The 27,394-nt window shown below is 40.8% G+C and overlaps 1 protein-coding gene across 1 annotated transcript in view; it reads right to left on the bottom strand.

Annotated features, from left to right (window-relative positions):
• LOC123746947 (uncharacterized) overlaps positions 1-27,188 on the bottom strand; it is a 70,703-nt gene extending 43,515 nt beyond the window's left edge. The window contains exon 1 of the mRNA XM_069317338.1: positions 26,670-27,188. Within this exon, the coding sequence (XP_069173439.1) occupies positions 26,670-26,697 (28 nt within the window). The 5' untranslated portion in view covers positions 26,698-27,188. The remainder of the gene's footprint in view (positions 1-26,669) is intronic.
• Positions 27,189-27,394: the final 206 nt, after the last annotated feature.

The following is a 27,394-nucleotide window of genomic DNA, read 5'->3' as shown; positions in this document are numbered from 1 at the left end:
GAGTAGTGCTTCATAGGCAATGACTTGCGAAGATTGGTTGATTTGTGAAGTCCGTCCTCAGAGCAAATCTATTACCATGAGAAACTACATCCCCCCCCCTCACCCTCCTCCCCTCAAACCTAACTGGATAGTTATCTACATATTTGTGATAGTCTGAAAGCCTATTATGGTTTCAGAAAATAGTGTACATATAAAGTGGGAAGTTAACCTTTGTCCTAAACAGAGATTATTCTCAAATTATAACTTTATTGTATTGTAAATCGTTGGTTTAAAATATAAAAAGTAAATACTGCAAATATTTTCTTTGACTTTGAAGAATTTTGTTTTCTGTAAAAAGAGTTCTCAGGTACACTCAAATAAATTTTCAATTCCATATTTCACATTATCGTAAATAATACACTGTATTAACGTAACCAAATGTAATGAAACCTAACCTAACCTAACCATAGAGTAGATAATAGCACTGATTCTGTAGTTATTCTCAATAAATTCCCGTGAGCGGATTTCCTCGCCGAGGACAGAGGTGGTTGTGAGGTTACTCAATAAAGATATTGTTTCACCCACATACTCTCACTCGTCCAACCACTTGGACTGGACGGTAGAGCGACGATCTCGCTTCATGCAGGTCGAGGTTCAATCCCCGACCGTCCATGGGCACCATTCCTTCCTTCCTTCCCTCCGTCCCATCCCAAATCCTTATCCTGACCCCTTCCCAGTGCTATATAGTCGTAATGGTTTGGTGCTTTCCCCTGATAATTCCCTCCCTCACCCACATACTGCAAATACAAATAATTGCCAACATAAAGACAACATATAACCAAATATAATTAAAATAATCTAATGCTTCCTATGGTAATCAGTTAACCAAGGCGGACTAATCAATAACGAAGGCGGGTGTCATGTTCCGGTGAGCGTATGACGTCCTCTGATGCACCAATATTTACGCAGCAGACGTTGAGGCTTGAGTATTGCCTGTTATTGCCGAGTGGTGACTGGAGTGGTTAGAAAGTTCGGTATTGGTCAACAAGGGAGAGATGATGGTGATGGTGACAACCGCTGCCAGTTACGAAACAGCTGTGTATAGAGTAATCACCACGTCTTCCCACGTACTCACTATCTGCTTACCCCTCGGCAGCTCGCTAGCAAATGGAGGGAGTCGCTACACGCTCTCCACAGAGCTGGCGTCCCACTGCCGCAGCCAGGAACCCTGCTCGGCTTACCGAGGTCCCCATAGGCCAACGACTGACCTCCTTCATGCAGTCCACAACTTACTACCTACCTACTAGTAAGGTACCACCGGGTACCTATTTACTGCTAGGGGAAACACACGAAGTGTTAGGAAACGTGTCCAAACGTTTCAGCCTGCCAGGAAATCGAACCCGGGCCATTCAGTTGCAAGCCAGAAGAGCTCACCTCTACGGTGAAAATTAGAATATGTATTTCACCACCAGGGCCTTCGAGTAAATAAAATCACTACGATCACCTTCTGTGGTTGTTCAATAAATCCCTGAACTGTATGTTTGACAAATCTTTCACCCTGTCCATGGAGGACAGAAGAAAATGTATATATGTTATTGTAAACGTGTGGCATTGTAAATGCGTGGCCACGTCTGCGGTAGAAAAAAAAACTACCACTACATCCTACGCTCACCACAACAACTTACAAACTGATGCACCCGCTTTTCAAGTATTATCATGCAATACTCGCGCTCCAGATTTTGTGCACTTACTGCCTCTTGTAACTACAACAAATTAAAATACATCGCTGTCCCACTTTTCCAATTTCACAGTCATCTTATAGACAGGATCAGAAGCCAACGTTTTACCCGCGACCCTTGTCCTCCAATCTTTCAAAAACTGTCAGTGAAGTTTTATCTTAAAACTTCACATTAGCTCAGTCGATTAAGGCTCCCGGACGCAGGTTCGAATCCTCGTCACGGCCCTTATGGATTTGTTCACATTATTTATTTTGGCGCCCGCTTCCCCCCCCCCCCCCAACACACACACAGCTCAAGACTATGCAAGCTGAGTTGTCATTTTACTGACACTGCATTAACCATTATTACATTTTCTAATAAAATGCACATTTGTATCTGTTTAGTTCACAAGGACAATGGTTGTCTGCTGGCCGTCAGTAGGGCGTGGCTAAGATGACCTAACATCTGTCTAGGTCGACCCAAGGAAATATAGATAGTGGGGGGATTCTAGGACGTGACTAAGACAAGGCTAGAATGTTGCTGGTGAAGGTTATTGCATGCTTGACACTGCTTTGTGTCAAGGCTCGGACATTGATACATAGGTAATGCTAGGCTATGGGATAGGATGAACTAGGCTGTAGGCTAGGACGAACTAGGGAGTAGGCTAGGATGAACTAGGGTGTAGGCTAGGACGAACTAGGGAGTAGGCTAGGACGAACTAGGGAGTAGGCTAGGACGAACTAGGGAGTAGGCTAGGGAGGAGGGTGCGATATGACTGTGGTGGATTCTTGGAATGGATTATGACTAAAAGAGAAGAACAAAACATGGTTATTATAAAAGCTAAGATACAGATACGATATGACTAGTTCCTAGACTAGCGCCAGGATAGGACTTGCACTCAAATGCAGGCGATGAGTCACAATAACGTGGCTAAAGTATGTTGACCAGACCACACACTAGAAGGTGAAGGGACGACGGCGTTTCGGTCCGTCCTGGACCATTTTCAAATCAACTTGCACTCAAAGTTTACCAGTGCTGGAACACATACCCGTTTGACTAACCATCCTGGGAGATGGCGATTTTCAGTATCATATGGCTAGTTCTTGACGCAAGCTATATCACCCTTCATATGTCTAGAGTAGCTGCGGTACCTATTTTAATAATATATAAATAGGCTTTCGGTTTGAGGCATACCAACCACTGGGGAGAGTATTAAGACCACCACAATAGTTTATTGAGGATTGTTGTTGTTGTTTAAGATTCAGCTACTGGGAACAAAACGTTCCAAGTAGCACGGGCTATGGTGAGCCTATAGTGGACTTACCTGGCACAGGAGCGGGGCTGTAACTTGAGACTGAGGACCCAGCAAGTGTATATATACACAGAGACACTGGTGACACCTCTCAGTGTACATGTCCCTCACTGTGGATAGGGCGGAGGATATGATGGGCTAGAGAGTGGAATAGGGGAGAGGGAAGTATGGGTAGAGGAAGGGGTGGAGTAGCGACCGAGGTGTGAAAACTAACAATCACAGACACTTTCACATCACCGTCATGGTGGAACTGGTGATCTCATGGCGAAACAATCTCGGCGTATCTAGATGGTAACCATTTACACAATGGGAAAACATTGGGGAACAATATGGCTTCATTTATATAGTAAGACGGAAGAACGAGTAATGTTCCACAGCATATACTATATTGACGTTATTTTAAATATGACATGAAAGCAAGGACGTGTTTGTGTAATGGTAATTGTTTATTGACTCGTGTCTAGCAGACGAATCACTGACATTATTCTTGTGCTTTGTGAACACTGGTATTAGGCCTATAACAAACTGTCATCAGACAACACACAGCCCCTCTGTTTAACTCCCTAAACATGCTAAACATGCTCTCACTACACACATTCTCCTGTGCTATTTACACTTATAAAACCTTATTTCTTGATTATAATCCTGATTTGAAAGTCTTCCTTGATAGATGTAATAGAATCCATGAGCATTACTCCAGAAATAAGTATCTCTGATATCCCCAGCGTCAGACTAGATCTGTGCAAACACTCCATGCAAATAAAAGTACCCAATATATGGATCTCAATTCCCTAATGAATTAACAAAAAATTCCAACATATACTTTATTCAAAAGTAGAACCAAAATGGAACTAATTTCATCCTCATAGTATCCCACTGTGCGCTACTCTCACAGTATCTTGTGCTAGCCACTCACCCAGTTTATTACTAAAGAAATGCAACTTTATCAATATAAGTTATTCTATCAATTTATAATGTAGTTATTATGTTGAATTCAAAATCTGTTAGCGTACCTATTATTACATTTACTGGTTATCTTAAAGACTGGACTTAACTTATAGACTAACTAAAGACTAACTAAAGATATTAACTAAAGACTTAACTATTTACTGGTTAACTTAAAGACCTGCGGGAAAAGCTATGGGTTATCTTAAAGACTGGACTTAACTTATAGACTAACTAAAGATATTAACTAAAGACTTAACTATTTACGGTTAACTTAAAGACCTGCAGGAGAAGCTATGAGTGTTAGTGGTCTGGCAAGAATGCAGCACTCAATCACCAATGTACATTCTTTCACAACCCAATGTTCCTTCTTGTATATACATAAATATATTAAAGACTTCAGCTAGCTTAAATATTAGAGGCTTAATACTTATTGAAAGGTTGAGTCTAAATACTTATTCTTTAAATGAGTGATTAACATATGGAACAACTCATCAGGATATAATGTATGTGTATGTATATATGTATACGTATATATATATATATATATATATATATATATATATATATATATATATATATATATATATATATACATATATATATATATATATATATATATATATATATATATATATATATATATGTATATATATATATATATATACAGTATATATATATATATATATGTACATGTATGTATGAGAATGTGTACATGTATATATAACATTAATAATTTTGTAACTAGCGTCAAAATTGTTATTTGCTTAGCTAAACGAACTAGAGGGTTCAGTTCCTGAACCGATTATGTGCCTCTGTAATCCTTTACACCACCGCCCACGGGATGGGTATGGGGTGCATAATAAAGAAATTGAATTGAATCAGGATATATAATAGTGTGGTACAATAAACATGTCGAACTGCCTTCCAGGAGATATAATACAGTGTTGTACAGTAAAAACATATGAAGTTAGATTAAACAAAATCATATCAAGTCTGTGACTCCCCCATGATGCGTATAACTCCTTTAGCTATCCATAATTAAACAGTCTAGTATGGATCTAATAGTCTGTTGCTATCTGTAATGCTTTGCAGGGTAGCCTAGACCCCCATGCACGAGATCCAGGTTGTTGTTGTTGTTTAAGATTCGCTACCTGGAACAAAAAGTTTCAAGTAGCAAGGGCTATGGTGAGCCCGGTATCAACACTGAAGCACACGCCACTTGCCTACCATCATTCTGGGTGACTCTGAGGCCGGCACTCCCTCCTCTTATTTCATCTATATCACACCTTTCCTATCCTCATTTATCGTCTTACCCCGTCATTTTGTTAAATGCAGTGAAGAGGCAATTGTGTTCCGAGCCTTGAAGATGACCAGCCGAGCCTATATAGTCCACTAAGAGCTTTGAAGTAACTTTCTCATTCTTGATGTACGGGACTCGGGTACCGTCTCGTACAAACCCGTCATTAGAACAATCATTACGGTAACCCAGGGTAATGTGTGGAAGATCCCGCTACACCCACTCTCTAGGAGGCTAGGCTCTCTCCACTCTCCGTCACCACATTCTTCTCACGCTCAAGAATGAAGACATGTGTACGCGCGCACATATATACACATATAAACAAACAAACAAAAAATAACCTACGAAACTATAATACTCGTCCTCTGTATAATAATGGTAATTATAATAACAAAGGGAAACTATACCCGGGAACTAATAGTACATGACATTTTAAAACGCACTTTACAAGTTAAATATTAGACATAAAGGCAACAGTAATGTCTGTGTGTTATTGTGTACCTGTCTGTTAAGTCTATGTACCTGTATAGGTCTATGTGCCTGTGTGTTTACTAGTTGTGTTTTTGCGGGGGTTGAGCTCTGCTCTTTCGGCCCGCTTTCTTTCTTTCTTTTTTTGTGTAAGTGTGTCTACGTGCCCGTCTGTGAGTGTAAGTGCCTGTCTGTGTCTGTCACCCCCTGCACAACACTACCTGTATGGAGGCGATGATATGGAGTGAACAACACTCCATACCATAGCCTCAACAGACGCGGGTTTCTTTACTCGGGCCCAAAACCGGTTCCTCTCAGCCGAGGAAAGGTCGTCTGTGTGTCTGTGAACTCTCTAAATTTAGAAAGCTATTTCCCCCACAAAACTCAGAGGCTTCTTATCGATAAATCTAGGTCAGAGGTCGAAGCTATACCGTCATTAGACTTGGTCATAGTAGTATATGTCAGGGTCAGGGGGTCAAGGTTGCGTTGTTTGAGGCTACCGCTTAAGTTTAAGTCAATGTATTTGGTCAAAACCAATCCTTAAGGTAGCCTAACCTTGATCAAATTATCTACAATAGGCTTGCTGATTACTTAAGAAACTAATGGGGGTTACTGTCACATGAACAATACGGATTTTGAAAAGGAAGAAATAAAGAAATGACAGTAATGAAGATCTGCAGGAATGTTGTCAATAACGCGGTCACCTGTTTAAATAGTACTTATTGTAACTATATACACCATTGTACATATATTGACGTAATGGATAATTAGATAGTACAATTTCGTATTATCCACTTTATAGCTCGGAAAATTAAGCTAAACTACAAACTTAAATATTCCTAGGCCTAGTATAGCACATATGTACTATAATAGGCCTAGAATGGTTAGGTTAGGTTTCATTTGCAACATAAATAAACTTTTTCTGGTTTGACCAAATTCAGTAGTACCAAATTCTACTTTCTAATCGTCAATTACATCAATATAAGTACGATGGTCCACATAGCTACTATGAGTACTATCTAAACAGAAGATGGGATGTTTTGATCACAATGTGACCACAACAGCTGTCTTTCTAGAGCTCAGTACTGCACGTGTGACTGTCACATGCAGTACTACTTACCACGGCTCATTAAATGCCCGTTCTCGGGGCAGGAAGCTTGTATACTTAGACTTATCCAAGTCCCCCAGTGACAGGGGTGGGGAACCTATGGCACGCCTGCCCAGGGTGGCATGCGAGCAAATTTTGCTGGTACCAGGCATGCATGCAGTGCCGTGTGCCAGTGGGCTACACCTCTCGGTGTATGTATCCCTGACTTTCCCTTAATATTACCATGACTTGCTGAATGATACTGCGCAGACACGGGAACAATTTATCGGAGAGCGACATAATAATTAATGAGACAGCTGTAATGTCCTCACACCCGTTCAACGTGTGGTTCCTCACTACCAGCTGAACTGAAGGTCTCATCTAACCACTTTACAGGTAAAAATATCTAAATTATTTGCCGGTGAACTTTACAAAACTACAGAACTTTTATTTTCAACTCTAAAGTTAGTGTATTATAGTCTCATCCAGCCTCACTTTCTACAATATAATTGGCTGTGGTCCTCCGCCCATACGTCTTACGAAAGAAAACAAGATAGCTCACAAGAAAGTATAAAAATAATGTCACTCGAGAAGAGACGGAACTATTTTATGCCCAGCACCAGATGCTTAACTTTCCCTACACCATTAAACTATCAATTTCACTCTGAATACACAAGTGTCTGTACAACCTAATATACTCACCTATCACATACAACACCAGAGAAAATCTTTACCAGCACCTAAGGTGGAGATCTAACCTGACTCCTACTCGTCTCCTCCACAAACTAAACTGTTGGTCCACTTGAGGGGGTTGACATATGTGAACCTGATACTCCTATACCCGTCTCCGCCACAGTCTAAGCTGTTGGTCTGCCTAAACATTGTGTTAAGAGAGCAGTAATTGACGTCAGTATTGTAACAGATGTGTTAGTCACACGGTATAAGTACCATCAATATGTCATATTTTATCAATATTGTATTAGCTAAACATATGAAGATATTCCTCATTATACATTGTTAAATAAATATTATATTATGTGGTTGTCGCGGCATGCTTTAGGGACGAATTCCCAGACTTTATTTTGGAACAAAGGGTAGCCTACTATTGTAGTCTAGCTTTAGTATCACCATCCAGGTGTCTGCTGGAACACCATCCAGGTGTCTGCTGGAACACCATCCAGGAGCACACACTTTTAAAGGAAAGTACATTACAGTTCAATGTGCAAGCTCAATTATTGACCCTTACGTGCCTTTCAATTGTGCTACCATTGGGCTGACGAAATTGAAATAAGTTTATTGAGGTAAAATACACACAAAGGGATGAGGTAGCTCAAGCTATTCTCACCCTGTTCTGACGAACACTAACAACACTTTTCGCCCAAGCCAGAATAGCTGAAATGATAGACCTGCCATGGGTGAAAGGTCAGTAACTGTGTTCAGGTTGTACATTGTGTTCGGGTCAAGGGCACTTAGCATCAAGCAGAGTATGAGGGTTGTGCGTGATTATAGGTTCTTGGTGGGTTATGTCAGAGCCATGATGTCAACAGGCATTATCTGCTGGTCGGAAGCGACGTAATTTTTTCACCTTTGTACACCTCATACAAACCAAGCATGATAATGTTAGTGGCTCCTCTTTGAATAAGTCCACCAGACTCATTAATTACACTGCGCATATGTACGCATAAAAGAGACCGAAACTACGGAGTATATCCGCAACATCTCGCTCTCTCCAAGAACTTGTGGTTTATGCAAGTATATCCGTGAATATGTGGCCCGAGTTCTCCCTGGTAATGCAATTGCTTGATGAAAAACGTATTCTGACCTCTTACCATTGCTGGCGTCCTTGGAGAGATCGAGATGTTGCGGATTCTCCGAAATTTCGGCCTCTTTTTAAGGATCTGTGTGGTGTAGTGGTGAACGTTCCGGTCATGTTCAGGTACTCACCTAGTTGTGTTTGCGGGGGTTGAGCTCTGGCTCTTTGGTCCCGCCTCTCAACCCTCAATCAACTGATGTACAGATTCCTGAGCCTACTGGGCTCTGTCATATCTACATTTGAAATCGTGTATGGAGTCAGCCTCCACCACATCACTTCCTAGTGCATTCAATTTACTAACTACTCTGACACTGAAAAAGTTCTTTCTAATGTCTCTGTAGCTCATTTGGGTACTCAGCGTCCACCTGTGTCCCCTTGTGCGTGAGCCACCCGTGTTAAATAATCCATCCTTGTCCACCCTGTCAATTCCCCTGAGAATTTTGTATGTGGTGATCATGTCTCCCCTAGCTCTTCTGTCTTCCAGCGACGTGAGGTACAGTTCACGTAGTCTGTCCTCATAACTCATGGCTCTAAGTTCTGGGACGTGCGCGATTTCCGGTGCTTTCTGGGTTCGAGTCTCTTGCAGGGGGTTCGTGCCCATTATGTGTTTGCCTTTGACTTTTGGTTTATGCAAGTACATCCGTATATATATATATATATATATATATATATATATATATATATATATATATATATATATATATATGAAAGAAAAATATATAAATTCGGGAAAACTTGGTTTATTAGGCAAATCGTCCCTTGCATAGTAGGCCAAGTATTGCATTCTGGCTACTAAGTACAACATATATATATATATATATATATATATATATATATATATATATATATATATATATATATATATATATATATATATATATACGGATGTACTTGCATATATCTAAGGTAATATCTAAGGTAATATATATATATATATATATATATATATATATATATATATATATATATATATATATATATATATATATGTATATATATATATATATATATATATATATATATATATATATATATATATATATATATATATAAACTTTTTTCTTATGAAATGATAAAGCTATCCATTTCCTTATGTATGATTTAATAATTTTTAATTTGAGTTAAAACTAACATAGATATATGACCAAACCTAACCAACCCTACCTAACCTAACCCTACGTTTCTTAGCCTAATCTAAGCTAATATATCTAAGGTAATAATTTATGTTCCTAATATAATATAATAATAATTGAAATAAACTAATTGGAAATTTATTGTGGGAAATAAAGAAAATTACTCGGCCTATTAGGCAAATCGGCCCTGCTTAGTAGGCCGAGAAGTGTGTTCTGGCTACTAGGTACGACATTATATATATATATATATATATATATATATATATATATATATATATATATATATATATATATATATATATATATATGGTTTAGGATATAGGCCGCTCCATGACTGTCTACGTATAATAAAATAATAATAATAATAATAATAATAATAATAATAATAATAATAATAATAATAATAATAATAATATTAACACTTTTAAAGATATATAGAAGAATATGATACATTGGTTTTAGGTACATATATAATGTATATTTCAAAAGCCACAAGTACGCAAAACATAATTTGTGTTTGATCATGGTGTGTTGCTTATGTTTTAATATAATTATTGTTATTGCTTATTATTATTATTATTAATTATTAATACTAATACACAAAAGGAGTTAAAAAACGAAAGCCGCCAGGTACGTTAGTATTGTAACTGTAAACGCCCTGCTGCCATACGGCTCAATATTCCCATTGTATTCTTCTTCTCAAAAGATTCACACATGACGCATCAATTTAAAATTGTATTTATAAACTTTATCTATTGGCAGCATTATATTTTTGACTATATTAATGTTAAGTAGCTTAAACAATGCTGAGAAATGCTAAAGAAATTATTTTGACCCGCTGCATGTTGCCAACCTTGCGGCGTCCGGATTGGTTGATTCCGGATTGGTTGATTCCGGATTGGTTGATTTGATGTTCATACTCCAGTACACAACACCTCCCCCCCCATGGGACCTCCAGTACACAACACCTCCCCCCCCACGGGACCTCCAGTACACAACACCTCCCCCCCCCACGGAACCTCCAGTATACAACACCCCCCCCCCTCCCCGGGACTTCCAGTATACAACCTCCTTCTCCTAGTACCTCCAGTACACAACCTCGTCATCTAGAGACCACCAAACAAGCGTCCACCACCACCCCCACAACTTTCGCTGAAATGACAACTTTCCCCAGTACTACAATTCCTAACAATTGTGACAATAACAACAGAGGTAAGAAAACGGGAGGACAGATAAAACAACGCGCCGTGACCCCCGCCTCGAGGTCCTGTGGTCGCCGCTGGGTGGAGGAGAGTATATATTACAGAATCAAAAACAATTACAGAGGCGCTGTTACAACATGGTTCCCGCCGGGGCCCAACACTTTGACCTCTGCACAGAATCGTGTTAGTAATCTTGCGTTTTTACCCTCACGTTAAGCACAGTCGCCCAGTTGGATCGTTGGATCAAATTGTTCAAGCCGTTATGAGACGTTATTTAGTTCATTCCAGAGTACGCGAGCAAACACACACACACACACACACACACACACACACACACACACACACACACACACACACACACACACACACACACACACAAGGGGCGAGAAGTCGGACTGGCAAACAGTAACGAGAGGAGTACCTCAGGGATAGGTGTTGGGACCAATTGTATTTCTAATATACATAAATGATATGCCTATAGCAATTGAGTTTAATATGTCAATGTTTTCGGATGACGCGAAATTAAAGAGACGAGTTGTGACATATGAGGATTGTAGGATCCTCAAAGAGGACTTGAACAAGTTGCAGAGATGGTCGGAGAAATGGCTACTAGAGCTCATCACGAGCAAGTGTAAAGTGATGGAAATGGGAATACGGGACAGGAGACCTAAGGGGACAGTACACAATGAATGGAAACTACCTACAAGTGACGACTCAAGAAAAAGACTGGGAGTGGACGTAACCGGCCAGGCTTCGGGAGTAGAACTCCCAGAACCCCATCAACCAGGTATCAAGACTAAATCTAACTCCAGAGGCACACATAAATAAGATAACGTCACCAGCGTATTCTATGCTTGCAAATGTTAGAACATCCATTCAGGAATTTACATACAAGAGTTTACATTCTTGTAAAGCCACTATTACGCGTAGCGTTTCGGGCAAGGTCCTTAACCCTAATTTCCCCGGAATACGACCCCGCCGAATCGTTTAACAACCAGGTACCCATTCACTGCTGGGTGAACAGAGGCTACAGTTAAGGATTGGCGCCCGGTCAATCCTCCCCGGCCAGGATTCGAACCCAAGGCAAGGCGCTTGCGAAACGCCAGGCGAGTGTCTTACCACTGCGCCACGGAGACTGCTACGGAGAATTGAAGTAAGGAGGCATTTAGAACGCTTAAATTTACTTTGGAGACGCCACGGAGAATTGAAGTAAGGAGGCATTTAGAACGCTTAAATTTACTTTGCCTACGTGAGACCAGTCTTTAGAGTATGCCGCACCATCATGGAACCCCCACCTGAACAAACACATAAGGAAACTGGAAAAGGTTCGGAAGTTGTGACGAGGCTCATCCCAGAATTACGATGGCTGGGATATGACGATAGACTGAAAGAACTAGACCTGACATTAGAAAATAGAGGAGGGAGCAGAGACATGACAGAAACATATACAATAAATTGAGGGATTGACAGAGTGGAAACAGATGAAATGTTCACACTGAACACCAACACTACAAGGCGGTATGGGTGGAAGATTGAAACTCAGATGAGTCACAGAGATGCTAGAAAGTTTCCATTTAGCGTGAGAGTAGTGTGAATATGGAATGAACTAAAGGAGCAGGTTGTGGAAGCAAACTCCGTTCATAGTTTTAAAAGTAGATATGATAGGGAAATAGGACAGGAGTCATTGTATTAAGCAACTGTCATGGGTTCGTATCCTGGCCGGGGAGGATTTACTGGGCACAAATCCTTAACTGTAGCCTCTGTTTAACTCAACAGTAAAATGTGTACATGGTTGTAACAACGATTCTTCGCGGCGGGGATCGTATTCCAGGGACCTGCCCGAAACGCTACGCGTACTAGTGGCTGTACAAGAATGTAACAACTCTTGTATATATCTCAAAAAACAACAACTGCGACTAGAAAGGCGAGGTCCAAGAGCTAATGCTCGATCCTGCAGGCTCAAATAGGTGAGTACACACACACAAGGTAAGAGTCAGGTCAGGGATAGAGTGTGAAGTAATGCAAGCGGATTTGGACATACTCCAGAAATGGTCTGAAAAATGGCTGCTAGAATTTAACCCAGACAAATACAAGGTTATGAGGAATAGAACAGGTTAGACGAAAAGGTGGGTGACGCTAACCCAATGCAGTTTTAAATGTAAATATGGTAATAAAACGAGAAAACAAAATCAATGCGTTAAACTACTATATATATGAAAGGCGGGCCTTAGGAGCTGGTGGTGGAATGTGCAAGCACATGTAGGCGAGTGTACAGACAAAACGCACCAAGTATAACTAACAACCTCTTCCGTCCTCCAGGGGAATAATAATTGAGAATCAAAGACGTGTGGCTTAAGAAAATAAAAGTTGCGCGCTCTCTCTCTCTCATAAGAAATAAATTAAATAATTTTCATGTTAACTATACAAGAATTACCAATTAAGAATAAGTATAGGCCTACCTAAATTCGTAAAAGGATAGACGGTATAATGAGGCAAATATATAGGAGGAAGGTTTTAAAAAAAGTCGGGACATGATATCCTAGTTTTACTCTCTTTTTTTTTCACTGTGATAAACTTTCTACGGGCAGCGAGGGCGGGAGGGGCAGCGTCCCTCTCAGCCCCTCCTGGGGCTGCTATAGTCCCATGTCTCGCTTTCTGGGTCAGCCGGCGAGCCACCATCCCTCTCAGGCCGACTGTATCTTTATTTGTATTTATATATATATATATATATATATATATATATATATATATATATATATATATATATATATATATATATATATATATATATATATATATATATGCAAGAACGTACCTTGGGTTTATTAGAGTATATAGCATTGGTGTTTTCACATTCTTGCAAAGCCACTAACACGCATAGCGTTTCGGGCAGTATACAGTTGAGTGTTGCTGCAGGGCGGCCTACTCTGCCCGAAACGCTGCGCGTACTAGTGGCTTTACAAGATTGTAAATACCATGCTATGTATTCTCACAAACCCAATGTACCTTCTTGTATATAAATAAATAAATGCTTTTCCGACTGAGGAAAGACAGGCGATCGCTAGGGAGGGGCAGGGAAGTATTGAGATAGAGCCAGTGGAAGGCACAGATTTGGGGCTGGCTGAGTATGTACACAGAGATGGGTTGACATATGAGACTTGTAGTACACACACAAATCACAATAACGTGATGCATCAAATAAACAAATCCACAAGGGCCGTGACGAGGATTCGAACCTGAATCGCTCATGAATAGCTCAGTCGATTAAGGCAGCGTCTGGGATGCTCCCGGACGCAGGTTCGAATCCTCTTCACAGCCCTTGTGGATTTGTTCATTTGTAGACTTGTAGTACATTTAATTTCTTGTATTTATTATGCACCTCATATCATCCCGTGTGTGGTGGGGGAAAGTTGTAGTACAGTTGGCACCGTTCTCGACTTGCAATCGGGGATCCCGAGTTCGATTCCCGGGTAGGACAGATATAATTTAACACGTTTCTATTCATCTAATGCCTCTGTTCACCTAGCAGTGAATAGGAACCCGGGAGTCAGGCAACTGTGGGGGATACATCCTGGGAAAGGTCAGTAGCTCCACCTTAGAGGACTATTATTATTATTTTTATTGTATAAGCATACAAATAATTAAGCATACAGGTAGAGAAATACAAATACATATATAATGTATAACCTGTAATTAATGCATTACTATAACTAGCCTTCGCGGGGAACTGGCCTAATTACAGTACATAGTGCAACAGGTAAAGTACAATATGGTAAGTTATAACACTTAGATAACAAGTCAAATAAGTGCGTCCGCCCAGGAAGCGGAGATCAACATATAGGTAATTCGGTGGCGCCAGGGACGCCTCGGCACTAGGCTAGAGCAGGCGGCATGACTCTCCATTGTGGATGAACTGCAGTTTCCACTTTCTCTTGATATGCCCTACACAAAACCAGTGCGGTGGGGTGGGGTGGGGACGGCAGTAATTTTTGTCTGGAAAGTAATGTGCCAAGAGCCAAAACTATGACTTTCCTTGGTTGTAGTAGTGGATGATGGCTCCATCACACTGGTATGTGTACACCCACACACACACACACACACACATACACGCACACACACACACACACACACACACACACACACACACACACACACACACACACACACACACACACACACATACACGCACACACGCGCACACACACACACACACACACACACACACACACACACACACACACACACACACACACACACACACACACAGTGTGTTTGGGGGGGGGGGTGCCTGGTAGCCTGGTGGATAGCGCGCAGGACTCGTAATTCTGTGGCGCGGGTTTGATTCCCGCACCAGGCAGGAACAAATGGCCAAAGTTTCTTTCACCCTGAATGCCCCTGTTACCTAGCAGTAAATAGGTACCTGGGAGTTAGTCAGCTGTCACGGACTGCTTCCTGGTGTGTGTGTGTGGTGTGGCGAAAAAAAAATGTAGTTAGTAAACAGTTGATTGACAGTTGGGAGGCGGACCGAAAGAGCAAAGCTCAACCCCTGCAAACAACTAGGTGAATACAACTAGGTGAATACACTCACACATCACATATTACTCTGGTATTCATGTACTGACAAGTGTCGTAGGCTTATTCTCACTTTTCCCGAAATAAGCGTTTATTTGTTGTCGATTTTGTTTGAAATTGAATCCTGTGGTAATTGAATTGCCGGGAGACTTATCTATTCGATAACTTATTTTTCATCATAAATATTTTCAAGTTTCCAAGCGACTTGTATATATGTACTCATGCAATATTTCAGTCATTCATTATTCACTGAAACAATGAATCATTGCCGTACAAGTCAGATTTTACACCTCGTCTCCACTACCCATTTACCGGGACTAAATAGTAGGATTATTTATTATGAACTAATTCATAATAAATTAGTTCGCTCACCAACTGTCCAAACTGTCAAGATTGATCAAGCTGGTAAGGTAGTCTAAGTTGTCAAAGTGTCCAAGTTGTCAAGGTGTCCAAGCTGTCAAGGTAGTCTATGCTGTCAAGGTAGTCTAAGCTGTCAAGGTGTCCAAGCTCTCAAGGTGTCCAAGCTGTCAAGGTAGTCTAAGCTGTCATGGGTGTCCAAGCTGTCAAGAGTGTCCAAGCTGTCAAGAGTGTCCAAGCTGTCAAGAGTGTCCAAGCTGTCAAGGTAGTCTAAGCTGTCATGGGTGTCCAAGCTGTCAAGAGTGTCCAAGCTGTCAAGAGTGTCCAAGCTGTCAAGAGTGTCCAAGCTGTCAAGGTAGTCTAAGCTGTCATGGGTGTCCAAGCTGTCAAGAGTGTCCAAGCTGTCAAAAGTGTCCAAGCTGTCAAGAGTGTCCAAGCTGTCAAGAGTGTCCAAGCTGTCAAGGTAGTCTAAGCTGTCAAGAGTGTCCAAGCTGTCAAAAGTGTCCAAGCTGTCAAGGTAGTCTAAGCTGTCAAGAGTGTCCAAGCTGTCAAGGTAGTCTAAGCTGTCATGGGTGTCAATAGGCTACTCTATAGCAGAGATGTCACGTTCATTTCTAGGATTTGCTGCGAATAATTTTGTCTTCATGATATAGCATGAAAATATGTCAAAGACATTGACAATACTATAGTAAATATTTAAGAAACCAGCAAGAAAAACAACAGTGGATCAAGAAAATTGATGACAATTAGTTTAATTGTAGTTAAAATGCGCTTTGAACCGGCCACGACGGTCCCTGATATATGGAAGGTGAGGCAAAATCAAGAGACAATGCTAAGCTAGTATAGCTAATGGAAGCTATACAAGGGCAAGAAGCTGGGATATGAGGACGGAGTGAAGGAACAGTGCCCCAAAACACTTAGATCAACAGGAATCGAACCCTGATCTTTTAAACAAGGGTATCACTGAACCAATCAGTTCAGTAACAGAAAAAGACTAACAAACAATTGGGTGGGACCTGACCAAGCCTATTCTCGAGTACATGAGAATAAATACCCTTGGTCAGGTCACTCTTCACCCCGCAGCAGCAGGTATTCCTTCATTATTTCGTGCCTTTGTGCCATTGTTTTTAAGATGACTTAGCCGGAATATTGATTTGTATAGCAATAGGTAAATTAGCAGCAAAGAACGTACATAAAGCGTATTAGCCAGCGAAGCCGAGCGTAGTTATATTCAAACACTCAACTTGCTAAGATTTGTATTTATATTTTAGAACCTAATTTATCTCTCTCTTGTTTAACTATTTAATCCATCTATTTAATTAAATAATTATTTCGTGTTCCACGCCTCTCAATAGAATGATTATTTTTTATTACTCCAAGAAGGAGGTTCCTAGTCACTAGGTTCCTCCCACTAGGAGGTTCCTAGTGCCTGTGATTGACTGCTCATCCTTCTCACTATACTCACGAGTATTTACATTGGCTTACATGCTAGACTTTCATGACCAAAACTGTATTGCCTCATCGAAGTTGGATCTCGTGCTGATGTTCAATGATAACATTATTTCTCACGTTTCACGATAAGGGCTCCGGTATTACAGTCGGGTTCGTTCTCCACTCACAATCGCGAATTCCGGTTTCGAATCCCGGGCGGAACAGACATGGTTAGGCGCGTCATCTATCACCTAATACTATTGTTCACCTAGCAGAAATTGTTAGTTAGGAGCTAGGGGTTAGTCAACTTCTTGTGGGGTTGCATCCTTGGGAGGGCCAGTAGTTCAACCAAGTAGGCGGACCACAATATAAACCTAACAATGTATATATATGCACTGACTGCCTGTCTCCCGACACAATGAATTAAATTATTATATGAATCCTAGCAGCTTATCAGCATTATTGCGAACATTATGTCTTGAGATCCGTGTTGTTCCTGACATCTGGATCTTCAGCACAACCTGACTATTGTGTAGCTGATATCTCGTATCTTTGTCTCTTTCGTAGACTGAAAATTCAACATTTGTCAGCACTGAACTGAATATAACAGTTTTCACAGTATTTTGAAAGCACGATTATTTCCTATAATGTTTCTGCGTCTTCCTCTGAATATATAACTGCCCCTAGTGTCGTCACTCTTGTATCTAAATAATTATTGTATATGGTGAACTACAGAGGGTTCCAGTGCAGAGCCTTGTGGGCCCCCGCACTTGTGAAGTCTCTCACTCTCGCCCATCCTCCGTTACGTGTGTGATAGCTTCCCCCTCATTCACCACAACGGGTCCCCGCCATTACCTTCCATATAAATCTTTAAGGTGCCACAATCCCTTGAATTTATCTGATAGTGGCCTCGAGGGCTTGTCAAAGGTTTTCCCCGTTGTTCCTGAGATTTTGTCCAGCTGTGTGTTGCTTCAAAGGTGTAAATTTCAATGAGTGTAAATTTTGCAAACAATATCTTTGTTGTAAACCTCTGTACAACACATGAGCTGACCTGGAACAGATGTGGGCTGCGTACACTACAAGAGCTGATCTGGAACAAGTGTGAGCTCCTGTACAATGCAGGTGCTGACCTGGAACAAATGCGTCTTGGTCCACCAACGAACAACTCCAAGCAGCAACCCACTCATTCATTCATTAGCACACCTGAACCATTCTCCGCGTCCCAGTTCCACCAAGAATTAGACATGACCCCGTTTTCCCGCCGGGAGGGCAAGGAAAGTTGTGCTGAAATTCACGCACGCACACTCACACGCACTCACAATGTAGTTAATGCCAATTCAATACAGGTTTAAAACCCATAAATGATATGAACTTAAGAGCAGATGCTCGACCCTACAAGTACATGTAGGTGAGTGGACACAGGCCGCGGGCTACGGGTCGTGAGGACTAATTAAGTCAGTGTGGGGTAGCCTAGTGACTAGTGTCTGGCGGGGCGCTTGGTAACGGAAGGTCCCAACGCCTCATCATCATTATTGTTACTGACCAGTAAGCAAGTGAAGCTAATGCTTGACACTCGAGATGCGCACTGACTTGGCTGTCCATTATAATTATTTTTGTATTTGTCATTATCGTAACTAAATAAAGTTTTTTCATCATTAATACTTTAAAAATACGAACAACAAAAAAGAAAACAAAACAAAATCAATAATAAAATAAAACAGCAACAGTCAATACAATGAATATCAGATTTTGTAATGCCCAGGAGTATGAGGTGCACAATGAACTACCACTCACAGGATGTGTATGGTGTGCACAATGAACTACCACTCACAGGATGAGTATGAGGTGCACAATGAACTACCACTCACAGGATGTGTATGAGGTGCACAATGAACTACCACTCACAGGATGTGTATGGTGTGCACAATGAACTACCACTCACAGGATGAGTATGAGGTGCACAATGAACTACCACTCACAGGATGTGTATGAGGTGCACAATGAACTACCACTCACAGGATGAGTATGAGGTGCACAATGAACTACCACTCACAGGATGTGTATGAGGTGCACAATGAACTACCACTCACAGGATGTGTATGAGGTGCACAATGAACTACCACTCACAGGATGTGTATGAGGTGCACAATGAACTACCACTCACAGGATGTGTATGAGGTGCACAATGAACTACCACTCACAGGATGTGTATGGTGTGCACAATGAACTACCACTCACAGGATGAGTATGAGGTGCACAATGAACTACCACTCACAGGATGAGTATGACGTGCACAATGAACTACCACTTACAGGATGAGTATGAGGTGCACAATGAACTACCACTTACAGGATGAGTATGAGGTGCACAATGAACTACCACTCACAGGATGTGTATGAGGTGCACAATGAACTACCACTCACAGGATGAGTATGAGGTGCACAATGAACTACTACTCACAGGATGAGTATGAGGTGCACAATGAGGCAACACAAGTGGAAGCAACAATCAAGTATTAAAATGAAATGTAGAACAATTTTTAAATACAACACCACATATTACACAAATACAATAATACTACATAATATGCATGGATTAGAAAAAATAAAGATGTCAAATGAAGACTATCTTATATAATCTGAAGTTGTATAGATAGTGTTGTTAATAATGACCTTGTGTTGGTCATTATTGTAATTGGTAGCATGGAGAAACTTGCAACAACGCCGTAATACCTGCATACAGGTGAAAGGAAAGACCCAATATATCTATTAAAAAATAAAATTGTCGGGTGTACCCTACAACCTTTCTCAGGGTAATATATACAAGGAGAACATCGTATACAGCACCTTGAGAAAGGATGTGGGGTTACATCCGAAAAAATATATTTTTTTAATACACTTACACATATATATTGGGTTTTTCCTTTGCCTTCATTGGTAGCCTAATTAATAGAATCATCATGTCATCATAGTCGCTTGTATTATCGTACATCTTGAATGCTAAGAGTTGTCACACTACTTATACTACTAACAGCACTTAGATATACGTACTAGTGCGCGTACTAGTGGCTTTACAAGATTATAAATACTGTACTATGCTATGTATTCTCACAAATCCAATGTACCTTCTTGTATATAAATAAATAAATAAATAAATATGAGAGTGTTGGGATGCGTGCACTACGACGCCGACCTCCCACCTGCTAAGACTCTTGCACTTGCGTTTACTATATTGTTTCAGTCTTACTAACTTGTTCACACCCCTCTATAGCTTTCTCTTGGTCTCGGCCATTATTACTGGAAGACGGCGCTTGTGTATGTGTATGTGTGTATGTGTGTGTGTGTGTGTGTGTGTGTGTGTGTGTGTGTGTGTGTGTGTGTGTGTGTGTGTGTGTGTACTCACCTATTTGTGCTTGCGGGGGTTGAGTTTTGGCTCTTTGGTCCCGCCTCTCAACTGTCAATCAACAATGTGTGTGTGTGTGTGTGTGTGTGTGTGTGTGTGTGTGTGTGTGTGTGTGTGTGTGTGTGTGTGTGTGTGTGTGCGCGCGCGCGCGCGAGCGTGTTTGTAAGTTGGGTTACCGTGGGAGAAGGGTAGGTACTCCACCTGCAGCCTTTCTCTCTCACTGAAGGTCCTGGCGCCAAACTCCCTTCACATTCACTCAGGTCTCTATGTTCGCCTCTCTCTCTCTTAGTTTCTGTCTTTCTGCCCCTCTAAGTCTCTGCTTTCTCTCAGCTGTGTCTCTGTGTCTCTCTGTCTCTCGCTCTGTATATATGTGGTCACTTGTAATTGCTGTATATACCTTAAGAGGTTAACGCAGCAACTTCACTACACTTTCTAGCTCTTTGAGATATATTGCCTCGAAAATGTTCAACGGGAATAGACCTAATAACGAAGAAAGTTCTCTCACGCTCTTATTAAAAAGTAAGTTCTAAACCTGCACTCTCACTTATTCATTTGTTTTCCTCGATATTCATCTAGAAACAAAACAAATAAATTATTTTTAATAATAACATGATGGAAAAAATCAAACAAATTCCCATTCCTAAATCTTGTTTCATTTTATATATATATATATATATATATATATATATATATATATATATATATATATATATATATATATATATATATATATATATATATATATATTACTACAAAGGAAAATGAAACAAGATTTGTGAAGGAAAATTTGTGCGACTTTCATATCATACTACTATTAAAAACACTTATATTTAGAGTGTACGCGCGGGATCACCCCCTGGCGTACAGAGTACCATAACCACTTCACCAACGATCGCTGATTTACGGGCTATTCATGCCCGTGCCATCTCGTGGCTGGCTTAATCTTTATCAATCAATCGATCGCTGGTGAAGTTCGTAAGTTAGGTGATATATATATATATATATACCACAAAAAATAGACTATTACTCCATCGTATTCATTATATTTAAAGAGTTTAAATCAAGACTGTAATCTGGCATGTTTATAGCCTAGTATGTTTTAGCTCTCAGCTGCACCAGTTCCCTCATCTTCACTACACCTCTCACCTGTAATATAATAATTAAATGCTCAAAATACCACATGGGGTACGTTGTATTGTTTACAATATTTGTTTTTATATAAGAGGATGTCTGTCTGCCCTAAGCTGGAGGCCAGATGCTTTGGGTTAGCCTCAGTCAACTGAGCAATGACTAGTAGAGGTAGGGGTACCGTCACTGAGGAAGGGGGGAGTCAAGGTCGGCCTGAATGCTCCCATTCACGAAGTCGATGGGGAGCATGTTCCCCCTTCATATAGTCTAGGGTGCTGCATAAATGTAGGTGTACCAAAATATGTTAACAATATTTTTATACTATTACGTAATTCAGATATTGACATGCAAAAACGCATGTTCTGTTGGCAGATTTGCCTTCTGATGGCTCCCAGCACTTAATAAATGAGGCGACCATTTGGGTAAACTCAGGCACTGCTGGGTACCACTTAAAGTATTTTTTATAAAGTTATAACTGGCGTGTTGAGTATGGGGCTGTCACCTGCACTGGACGTCATATATGCAGATGAAGGCTCCAGTTTAGACCCGTCACCTGAGCTGCCTCCTGGCCAAAGCTTGTAAGATATGAGTGACAAGAAATGTATACACACACGGGCTCACCATAGACCGTGCTACATGGGCATTTCGTTCTGAGTAGCTAAATCTAAAACCACAAACAACAACGTATACTGTAGTGTGATGGATGCCGCTCATGTCACTTCCCGACGCCATATGCATTCACAGCTTCTCCACACAAGAAAATTACTCACAAATAAAGCGTCACTAGAAACACAGCTCTTTCTTTACAATTTGACTATATATTAACATTGGCAATTATCTGTTCACAAGCAGAGTGCAAGATTATAATAAAAAAGATGTTCATTTAGTGACATGGTCGGATTAATTAAGTTGCCGAAGTTCCTCCCACCATAGATATCGGGCATAGACAATACACAGAGAACCATAAAGCACGTAAACATGCAATAAAACGTCTGAATTACTGGCATCGTCTTCAATGCACTCGGAATGTACGATCTGAAACTAGAGAAATCTAACATACTTTATACATGGGAGGTACATGGCAGACGCAGTGAAGGGTACAGGGGCCACAGACACAACAAACGAACACTGTATAAACACCAGAGGTCCACCAATTTCTTCAACCTTACACAAAATATACATATTGACAGAACAAAGGTTGAATTTTCATGTGGGAATTACACAGGTTGCACAAGAAGTGTTTGACCAGAAGAGTTATAATAGGTATAGGCCTATATAGGCCTCATGGGCCAGCGACGGGAACAGACCTTCTGGAAACTGGTGTACTGCCAAATCGTATACAGCCGTTTCATACAAACTGAATCAGAAAACCGGATTTTTTTATTTAGTCAAGGCCAGGCCAGTCTGACGATAATGTTAAGCTTAAAATTAAAATTTAATAATATTAAAATCTGTTGGTAAACCATCTGATGTTACACGTGACCAGTAATCTAATGAAATGCAAAATGCACTCAAGAAATTATAATCAATAGTTTAACCCTCATACCGCTCCTCCTAACGGTGACGGAAATGTTAAAGGAATCACTTACAATGTGTACATTTCGGGGCTGTTAGTTCACTGTCTCTAGTTACACACAATATAAATGTTAGCAATAAAGTACATTTTTGTGGTTGCAACACACCAGGTAGACGTGCGTGGCCTGAATAACACAGCCTCGTCATCGTTCACAGTGTACGACATCCATCATTCACACTACTCAAGGCACCCATCATCCACACCACTCAAGTCATTCATCATCCACACCACTCAAGCATTCATCATCCACACCACTCAAGTCATTCATCATCCACACCACTCACGTCATTCATCATCCACACCACTCAAGTCATTCATCATCCACACCACTCAAGTCATTCATCATCCACACCACTCAAGTCATTCATCATCCACACCACTCAAGTCATTCATCATCCACACCACTCAAGTCATTCATCATCCACACCACTCAAGTCATTCATCATCCACACCACTCAAGTCATTCATCATCCACACCACTCAAGTCATTCATCATCCACACCACTCACTGAACAGACACAACGTTGATACCAAACTGATTAGTGAACATTTGCTCACAATGAAGCTAATAGTTAAACCAGTTAAACTTGTTATGTGAATGTGTAGTGGTTAGTTTAATGTTGAAAATATAAACTAACCACTATACATATCACCTCACAAGTTTCAATGTTCTAACATTGGCTTAAGGAAGGACAAATGTACTGTAATATGGAGACAATATGAGCCAACAGACGAGGAACAACGTTGAAAACATTAGGCTACAATTACTAAGCAACCAGTATGATACAATATGGGTCTAGCGTGCTTCCTTATTTATTATATATTTAGGAAACTTGGAAGTTGGTATAACCTTCACTGTATGAAACAGTGTCTTCGCCTCAATCTAGTTTTGTACTCATTAAAATTAGGACAAGTTGTAAAATTACATAAAATAACTTCGACGAACGAATGGCATAAGCATGACAGGGTGTAATCAGAATGGCGTGTCGTGATTGGCTAAGATCTCAGAGGCTTGGCCAATAAGTGACCTCGTTATGTAATGACTGCCGCGGAGTGAGGCAACACATCAACGCCCCTACCGGAGATATTTTAGCCAGTAGGCCTATATAGTATTTTGTTGCCAACACCGTTGCTCCTATAGATATAAGAGTACTAAACAATAAACTAAATACTAAACAATAAACAATGTGCTTAAATATACTTACTAATCTCTCTCATCTCATTTTTTTCTTGCAACGTTTTTGTTATCATTTTATTAATTCTGCTAGAATTTACCTACTTAAATTATCTGTTAGATTAAGGACCTGCCCGAAACGCTGCGCGTACTAGTGGCTTTACAAGAGTGTAAATACTATGCTATGTATTCTCACAAACCCAATGTACCTTCTTGTACATAAATAAATAAATAAATACTAAATAAAAATGCTAAAACAATAATATAATACAATATAATGAAGACAGCAACAAAACTGCTATTAATGGTACTTATGACAATAACAACAAATGAAACTAATAATTATAATAACAAATATATACAAAATTATGCGAGGAAAAATAATTATAATTATTACTTTGAGACAATAATGATTTTGATAAAAACAAAAATATAATACACAGTCTCCCTAGCCTGGCGCCTTCTTTTGATAATTATTTACTTGATAAAATATATAAAAAAATTCCCACTGTAGAGTACATAGCAGCAGCAACAGGTGAATGTCAACAACAGTAAGAGGTGAATGTCGACAACAGCAACAGGTGAATGTCGACAACAGCAACAGGTGAATGTCGACAACAGGCAACAGGTGAATGTCGACAACAGCAACAGGTGAATGTCGACAACAGCAACAGGTGAATGTCAACAACAGCAACAGGTGAATGTCAACAACAGCAACAGGACAGGTGAATGTAGTAGGTGAATGTCGACAACAGCAACAGGTGAATGTCGACAACAGCAACAGGTGAATGTCAACAACAGCAACAGGTGAATGTCAACAACAGTAACAGGTGAATGTCGACAACAGCAACAGGTGAATGTCGACAACAGCAACAGGTGAATGTCAACAACAACAACAGGTGAATGTCGACAATAGCAACAGGTGAATGTCGACAACAGCAACAGGTGAATGTCAACAACAGCAACAGGTGAATGTCAACAACAGCAACAGGTGAATGTCAACAACAGCAACAGGTGAATGTCAACAACAGCAACAGGTGAATGTCAACAACAGCAACAGGTGAATGTCAACAACAGGTGAATGTCAACAACAGCAACAGGTGAATGTCAACAACAGCAACAGATGAATGTCAACAACAGCAACAGGTGAATGTCAACAACAGCAACAGGTGAATGTCGACAACAGCAACAGGTGAATGTCAACAACAACAGGTGAATGTCAATGAATGTCAACAACAGCAACAGGTGAATGTCAACAACAGCAACAGATGAATGTCAACAACAGCAACAGGTGAATGTCAACAACAGCAACAGGTGAATGTCGACAACAGCAACAGGTGAATGTCAACAACAGCCAATACAACACTATGAAAGCTATCCATAAACTAGCAGCCTAGCGTGGATCAAATGTTCTGATGGAATTATTTCCTCAGTACGATACATGTGCGGTAGGATCAACAGCCGAGGTGTAAACAGGAACAGCGAGTAAACACCAGATAAACAACAGGTAAAGAACGAGTTCGAACAATGGGTGAGGTACGAGAGGAACAACGGGTATAAGGTGCGAGAGGAACAATAGGTATAAGGTGCGAGAGGAACAACAGACATAAGGTGCGAGAGGAACAACATGTATAAGGTACGAGAGGAACAACAACAGGTATAAGGTGCGAGAGGAACAACAACAGGTATAAGGTGCGAGAGGAACGACAACAGGTATAAGGTGCGAGAGGAACGACAACAGGTATAAGGTGCGAGAGGAACGACAACAGGTATAAGGTGCGAGAGGAACGACAACAGGTATAAGGTGCGAGAGGAACGACAACAGATATAAGGTGCGAGAGGAACAACAACAGACATAGGTGCGAGAGGAACAACAGGTATAAGGTGCGATAGGAACAACAACAGGTATAAGGTGCGAGAGGAACAACAGGTATAAGGTGCGAGAGGAACAACAACAGGACATAAGGTGCGAGAGGAACAACAGGTATAAGGATGCGAGAGGAAACAACAGGTATAAGGTGCTAGGGAAAGACCAGAGTCAACGGAGTGTAAATAGGGGCTGAACAATTTACCTGTTACAGAGTGTACTGGCCAGAGCATCTCCACAGCTTCCGGGAGTCAACAGGAGGCTGTACACATGTCTACGAGCACACCTTGGCACACTCCCCCCCTAGTGTGCTGCACCTGTAGGGGGTGTACCTTCCGGCGCGCCTTTCCTCTGCTGCTCTCCCGATACACACACCGTCCGCGGAAACACTGCCTCTTTTCTACCATTCGAACTTCCCAACCTCATTAATGCAACGTTACAAACTCTCGCCGCTTTATTAGTCACACTTTCTAGGTTAATTTTTACCTTGCAACCGTTTTCTGGGTTAATACTATGCTCTTTTTCTCTATCTAGCGACCAATGCCATCTAACCACCGTGTTAGGTAGCACACCATTAGCCAGGGCATTGACTCGCGCAAGGATAACGGGACGATTATCCGCGATATGATTAGTTAGGTAGTTAAAAATGGCCGCGTGTTTACGTGAGCGGAGCGCCGAGTTGCACACCCACTCCTCACGACGGCTGACCAGACACTGGAGCCTGGCGGGGCATTCGGCACCTGCCGCTGCTGACCCACAATCACCTCAATGGCAAGTTTTCCCCCCCGACTTTGTTCTTGACTCTCTCAGTCTGCTGACTGCTCTCACAGAGCTCATGTTGATCTTCTCAGCCTGACGACATCTCTTTCAGAGCTCATGTTGATCATCTCAACCTGCTGACATCTCTTTCAGAGCTCATGTTGATCATCT

This window comes from Procambarus clarkii, chromosome 87, assembly GCF_040958095.1.
Source record: "Procambarus clarkii isolate CNS0578487 chromosome 87, FALCON_Pclarkii_2.0, whole genome shotgun sequence".
In the NCBI taxonomy this organism is placed as follows: Eukaryota; Metazoa; Arthropoda; class Malacostraca; order Decapoda; family Cambaridae; genus Procambarus; species Procambarus clarkii.
The sequence above is the reverse complement of the archived record's forward strand: the minus strand, read 5'-3'. Positions and strand labels throughout refer to the sequence as shown.